At 40.1% G+C, this 6,583-nt stretch overlaps 1 protein-coding gene across 1 annotated transcript in view; it reads left to right on the forward strand.

Moving 5' to 3' along the window:
• Positions 1 to 6,441, forward strand: part of BCAS1 (breast carcinoma amplified sequence 1) — a gene marked incomplete at its 3' end in the record, with an annotated part of 32,167 nt that extends 25,726 nt beyond the window's left edge. The window contains exon 10 of the mRNA XM_010023278.1: positions 6,274 to 6,441. Within this exon, the coding sequence (XP_010021580.1) occupies positions 6,274 to 6,441 (168 nt within the window). The remainder of the gene's footprint in view (positions 1 to 6,273) is intronic.
• Between the last annotated feature and the right edge of the window lie 142 nt (positions 6,442 to 6,583).

A 6,583-nucleotide genomic window follows, 5' to 3' on the forward strand; every position in this document is an offset into this window, starting at 1 on the left:
GGCTGCCCCATCCCTGGCAGTGTTCAAGGCCAGGTTGGACACAGGGGCTTGAGGCAACCTGCTCTAGTGGAAGGTGTCCCTGCCTGTGGCAAGGGGTTGGGACTCATGAGCTTTAGGGTCCCTTCCTATTACAGAGCCAAACCATTTAATGAACTTTAAAAAAAACCCCAAAAAATACCTGCCTGCTTGAGCATTGAATCTTTACCTATAAAAGGCTGATGCTGCTTTACTGCATTTTCTTGACAGAGAATAATATTGTATTTCCTTTGATGAAAGACCTTGGTGACCCAGTCACCTTGGAGCAAAACAAAAAACCAACCCAAGGATAGATGTAGGAGTCTGTAGACTACAGGTCAGGCTCAAACCCAGCTTGATTTGAAGATCTTTCTCTGCAGTGATTTTTCTTTCTCGCACACTTAATGTACTGCCCTTTTGCTAAGATAGAGAATCGAAGCTAGTGTACAATTCAGAGTCACGTGTAGCTCTTCTCTTGAAATAACAAAAAGCAATCAAAATACTCAACAGATCTGGGATTTAGATCCAGCTTCTCTCTTTCCAGGCAGTCTCTTAAACATCTATCTTCTGGTGAGATTTCACTTCAAAGTAAAGCTAATGAAGTGCCTGTCAACACATTGCAGTTAATGCTGTTGCTCTGACTACAGATGAAAAAATATGTAAAACAGGAAAAAAAAATCCTTATTCAACTCCTTAGATGGAAACCACTTTGTGTTTGCCCCATTTGCTGAATTTCAAGAATTTTCATAACTGTTACTCAAATGTTTGTCATACTAGCTTCTTTTTTTTCAAATACTATTAATAGAAAATTACAGTTAGTAATTTCCAATATTTGTGTTGGAAACCTGGTTTCAAGACCTTGTAGATATTTGATCTGGGCAGAAAAACACAATGCTTCATTTATATCTGATCCAAGCATGACAGTAAATGGAGGAAGGTGACTGAGGGAGTATTATTTAGACTGCTCTGGGAGTTACCTTTTAAAAACAGGTATTTTTTCCAAGAACTAGAATTTTAACCTGTTGCAATTTTGTTGCCATACAAATGCAGAAAAATCACCCCCTTTTTACTGAGGGGTATTTATGTACTGATCATAAAACCAGCAAACTGGTTAGCTATTAAGTGAAGCAGAGTAACACCTTTTTTCCCTGAGCCTGCCACCATACACTGCCACAGGAAAGCAAAGATAAATATTTGGCTGGATTGTATGGGATAAATGTTAAAATTACCTATGAGTTACTAAGTTCCTGCTCTTATCCTGGAATATACCACCTGTCAGGCAGGAGAAAAGGGGATTCTGGCTGGTTTTTGCTGGGTGAAGGAACTTGAAAGAGAATTCCCCCTGACTGTGGGAGTGCAGAGGACAATAAGCAATGGGCTTTTGGGGACCATTTCACAACCGGACTACTGGCATAGCTGCCACCCTGGCAGCAGGGAAGGCCCTTAACTACCACAACCCAGCGAACAAAAACCAGTAGGATTTGTGAGTTAGCTCCTGGGCTGTTTACAGACCAGTGTGGTTTCACTATAAGCTGACAGTTAACACTATAAGATGACAGGTTAATACTAACTGTTTAATAGTCTGAGCTGTTACAGCTCAAGATCTGCTGAGTGGCACCCTCAGGCAGCAGCTGCAGGTCACAGAGGGCTTTAGGGTGGGGGGCTGAGAGCATGTTGATGGCTAAAGCTGAGCTACCTTAACTGCAGCAACCTCTTTGCTTTGGCAAAGGAGGGCAGGAAGGTGGGTTAAAGCCTTTCTAACCCTCCCTGCTTCCTGCCTGTGCGTCTGCAAGCGGCAGGAACAGATCTCAAGCATGACTGCGCTTTTAAGTGGAAATTTCTTGAGCAAAAGGTCATCTCTCCTATATATTTTTAAGATAAAAGTAAAGCTGCTTCATAAAGAAGGTATGACCCAGGAAAACCAGAACTGTTCCTTGTGTCTAATGAAATGTAGTGGAGAGTGCCAGTTCAGACTCCAGCATAAGATCAAAGTAGGGTATAGTGTTTACATCAATTTTGAGGAAAGATACAGCAAGCAAAAGGAAAACTCCTATCAAAGTTATCTGGGTTACAAAAGAAGTTACACTGTCAGTAGGCAACAATTTATACGGTCAAGAACGTACACAAGAAAATGCTATAGTAACAGTTCTACAAAACTATAAGAGGGTTTGTAAGACCCAGAAGACGACTTAAAGAGTAGACACAAACATTTCATCACAACTGTTTTAAGTAAGCTTATTACTGAGATTAAATTAGGGCCACTGTCATTTAAGAGGTGGAAGAACGTTTTGCAAACACAGTGAAATAAAGAGCCTAGTAAAACTCTTATAAAACACCGCTAGCAAAAATAAATTAAAATACTACTTTGGAAAAGAAAACAAAGCTGGCTCTGTAATACGAAGAACAAAGGATGGCGCTCATCTTACTTCAAACAAACGTATCTTGAAATGTTTTCTAAGCTTGGCAGAGTGCCTTTAAAAAAAGAAAAATAAAATAACCCAACACCACTTCTGTCTCTGTGGTGCATAACAGCAATAGCTGCTGACTTAAGTTGAATTTCTTACAATCCATGTCTAAGGAAACTGGAAGCAGAATTTGGGCCCACAAATGCAGCAGCCTCAGTTGATGCAGTTTATAGGTATAAGGAGAGAACTTGCTTTAATGAGAACATTCATGTATCAAAGACTCATGAAGCTGTTTACAAATTATTATTATACACAATTGCAGTTTCTTCCCAAAACTAGTCACAAAACTTGATAAAACTTTTGGTTTTCTCCCATGCGAAATGAAGAAACTGAGCCCACTGCTCTATACAACAGTTTAGGTTAATGTAACATCATTCAAACTTTACAGACTTCATCCTTGTCAGGCTCTTCCCATTAGACTTTAAATTCCTGCCAGAAACATCTTGGTGGTTTTCTTGAATGCACAAGAGGAAATATTTCTTCTAGTTTCTCAGGGGAAACAGGAACGAAAATTAAAAACTCTGTTCTTCAACGCGTGTCAGAAAACCTTCTACAGTGGAAGGGGTTTTCCCATCTACTGAGACACTACACATTCTCTGCCTCTCAAAAGTATGCAGTATACCATCATTATGTGTCATCAGTCTCCAAGAACCTGCCACCTTGGTCAGTCTTATTTGAGAAGAGGATTTTGTGATGTCTCTAGAGTTTCTGTTTGTCCCAGCATGTCTGAATACCCTGATGCAATTGCACACAAGCTGTGGAACCTCCAGTCCTGCAGATACTAAAAGCTCAACTTGACAAGTTTCTTAGCAGCTTGGAGCAGAAGGTTCGACTATGCCTCCAGAGGTATCTTTGAGATCACAAAATCATAGAACCATAAAAGAAAATCTTCAGCATCAACAATTCAGTCTTACAGAGGGAGATGGGTATACAAGAACGATTCCTGGAGATAATCATAAGAAATTTATCATAATTTTTTTAATAGCAAGGCTGGGATCTCAAACAACCTGTAATTTCAGCAACAATTTTGATATATCTAATCGTATCAAGTTAAAGCTAACTGCAAAGGTACGTTGGACCTATGGAAGAAAAGTACAAAAAGTCACTGATTAAACAAATCAGTCTCTCTGACTATCACTTAGCTCTTTATTTCAACAGACAGTGCTTTCAGAGTTTGGCATTTTGCCCCAGGACGCATTTGTTATCAGCAGTGTCACTAATGTTGCATAGACATAGCTTGAGAGACAAAACTCATTTGGGCTGCAGCTGTAACAGTGCAGCAGTAATATGATCCCAAACTGTGATCTTTGAATGATGAGCTCCTAGAAGCGAGGTTGCTGCTTTACTGAGCCACTGTTTCAACTCATGCAATGAATCATTTCCTTCAAGCAAATAGATGGTGAATTGATTATATGTATCTGTGAATAGGCAGAAATATAGATTAAAATTATTATAGATTGATTATCTCAAAAATGTTCATAAATATAAATTAAATCTACAATTCCAGGGGGAAGCAGGCTGTGCTTGCCGTCATCTCAGGCAGCAGGGGACAAGGAATATTTATTCCCTCATCATTTTTCTCCCCTCTACTCCACCCCCAAAATGTTCATTTCTTCCACAAAAGAGGAGTAAAGAACAAAGCAAAATCTCTCATGCTCCTCTAGAAGTTCATGGTGAGTCCCCATGTTGCATGTGGGGTCCCCTTCAGCTCAAAAATAATATAATAGAATTAAAAGGTATACTACTGAGAGAAAAATGCATAAACACATTGAATGGCTTCTCTATAAAGAACTTAGATAAATTAGTTCAAAGGAAGATGACAGCAGCATACAGAATGACTACCGTAACATAAAAGGCGAACAGGAATGATCAGTCATTGCTCAAAATATAAGCAGAGTATCAAATAAAATTATTTGGTGACAAAAATAAACTAGTTTTCAAAACAGAACAAAAAAACCCAAACAAGAAAAAAAAAAAAAAACCACAAAACAACACAAACAAGTGAAAAAAAAACCCAAAAAAACAAACATACTTTAGCTGTAGAATCTTCTGCCACAGGATGCTGCTGGATACTAGGAATTTCTATCAACTCAGAAAATGTTTAACTAAATTTCTGTAGGAAAAAATCCATCAAGGGCTATTAAACAAAAGATACTATATGGGAATCACCAAGTTGAAGATAACTGGAAAAGTACATGAGAGCAGGAGTACTGTATGGATGCTGGAGGAGACATCCCTTTTTCACCACTCTGAGTCAGTATCTGGGGCTGGGGTGAATCTTTTGTATTACCTTTTAAATTGTTCTCATGTTCATGTGGCTAAAATTAATCTGGTAGAAAGAACTATGAGTATGAATTTACATGTGAGTTCCTGTAAGTGCACGTAAAAATTGAGAGCGATCATTCTGAGATTTATTTACAGCAGTTCTTTCCTATAGTAACCATAATATACACTTCGGCTGTAACCGTGCTGTATTTTTAAGCAGCAGTATGTGTTGAAATGCCAGTACCTAGGGTAACTGCTTCTGTCTGACTCAGTATTGGAAGCAGAGGTTGTAACATATCCTGCTTTTATAACATTCTGCACCTTGCTGCAATAGGCTGCAAAGCGATCAAGGACTTGCTCCAGGTCAAATTACCTTGTTATTAGCATAATAGCTTCTTTTTATGGCAGAAAGGAAGATGCTTCTTTACACGGTTACAGTGGGATGGGAATTAATTAGTGGTTCTTGAGGGCACAGAAGAATGTTATTTACCAGCACATCTACAAAAGGCAGTGTAGTAAGCAAAGGAAATGCCTGCCCAGCTGTGCCTCCACCTCCTATGGCAGCAATGTGCCTCCTGCTCACGTATTCTGCTCCGCACAGTTCTTGTCCGGTTAAACACATTCAGCGTTCCCAGGATAGCCTTGATAGGGCTGTGGAATGAAAAGTGCAGGAGATTAATCAATAAATCTTATGCGGATCCATATTTCAGAGGAATGTTCAAACCACATGCCTCTGGTTGAAGTACTGTTTTAATAGAAGGAACTTTCCAGTAATTCACAAAAGCTCAGTGGGACCCAAAATCCTTCTATAGAGGCAACGTTGCTGAGTACCCACCAGCTTTTCTTGAACTCCAATGAGGGTCAACACTATCAAAGAGGGTGACTGTGACCCATGGGATTAGGTGAAGTAATAGATGAGCTACTTAACTACCTTGTACCTCAAGAAGTCATTTATATCTCTGCAACTGGCAATAGCAGCTAATGTTGTGAACGTGGCCAGCCTGAGAACACTGTGGCTGGGATATTCTGTATTCACCAAGAGGGGTGCTAAACAGTTTTAACAAGGTTTTAATTAATCCTATTTGTGCTCTTGTGTGTAAGCTCCTGGGCATGATCTTTTCCATTTTTACCAGTTTTGCCAGAAGCGGCATCTACTCGGGGAAGGTATTACTGTATGTGATTGCCTTTGAATTTCCTTTCTCAGCTGTAAGCAAAGATAAATTACTGTGTTTGGGATGTGGCACTGCACTTCAGGAAAGACTATTTCTTCAGTTTAAACAAGAGCTTAAAATCCCACCAGCTTATATAAACGCCATTTCCAATAGGGATGAATCGAGTTCCTGAAGAGACATGTGCAGGCACAGGGAAGCTGAGAACACTTCCATGCCACGTTCGTTAGTGATATACCAACATCCTGCACCGCTGAAGCACTTAGGTTGTAACCTCCTTTAAAAAGCAAAACCTCACTGATTAGGTCTGAATTTTATCATTTTTATTTTTCCCCACTTTCTTAACAAACTAACCCCAGAACACATCGGACGAAGCGGAGATGGTAAGCAACGAAAAAGCAGACACGTCTTCAGAAGCAGCGGCTCCTGACAAGGATGACACTAAGAACCCAGAAGCTGCAGAAGTGAAACACAGGAGAGAAGAAAGTAAAACCCCCAAAGCAAACCTGAGGAAGTTTTTTAAACTGGTAAGCAAGCAGTCGCTTTCAAGAGTTTACAGCAGTGCGTGTGGCGCGGGGACGGGTGGAATTCACCACAAAACCTCTTAAAAACGTGCCCATAGCGTGCTGCACGGAGCTGTGCCCTCGTCCAGCGGCCTGTGCTGCTGCG

This window comes from Nestor notabilis, unplaced genomic scaffold (assembly GCF_000696875.1).
Source record: "Nestor notabilis isolate BGI_N333 unplaced genomic scaffold, ASM69687v1 scaffold18611, whole genome shotgun sequence".
Classification (NCBI taxonomy): Eukaryota; Metazoa; Chordata; class Aves; order Psittaciformes; family Psittacidae; genus Nestor; species Nestor notabilis.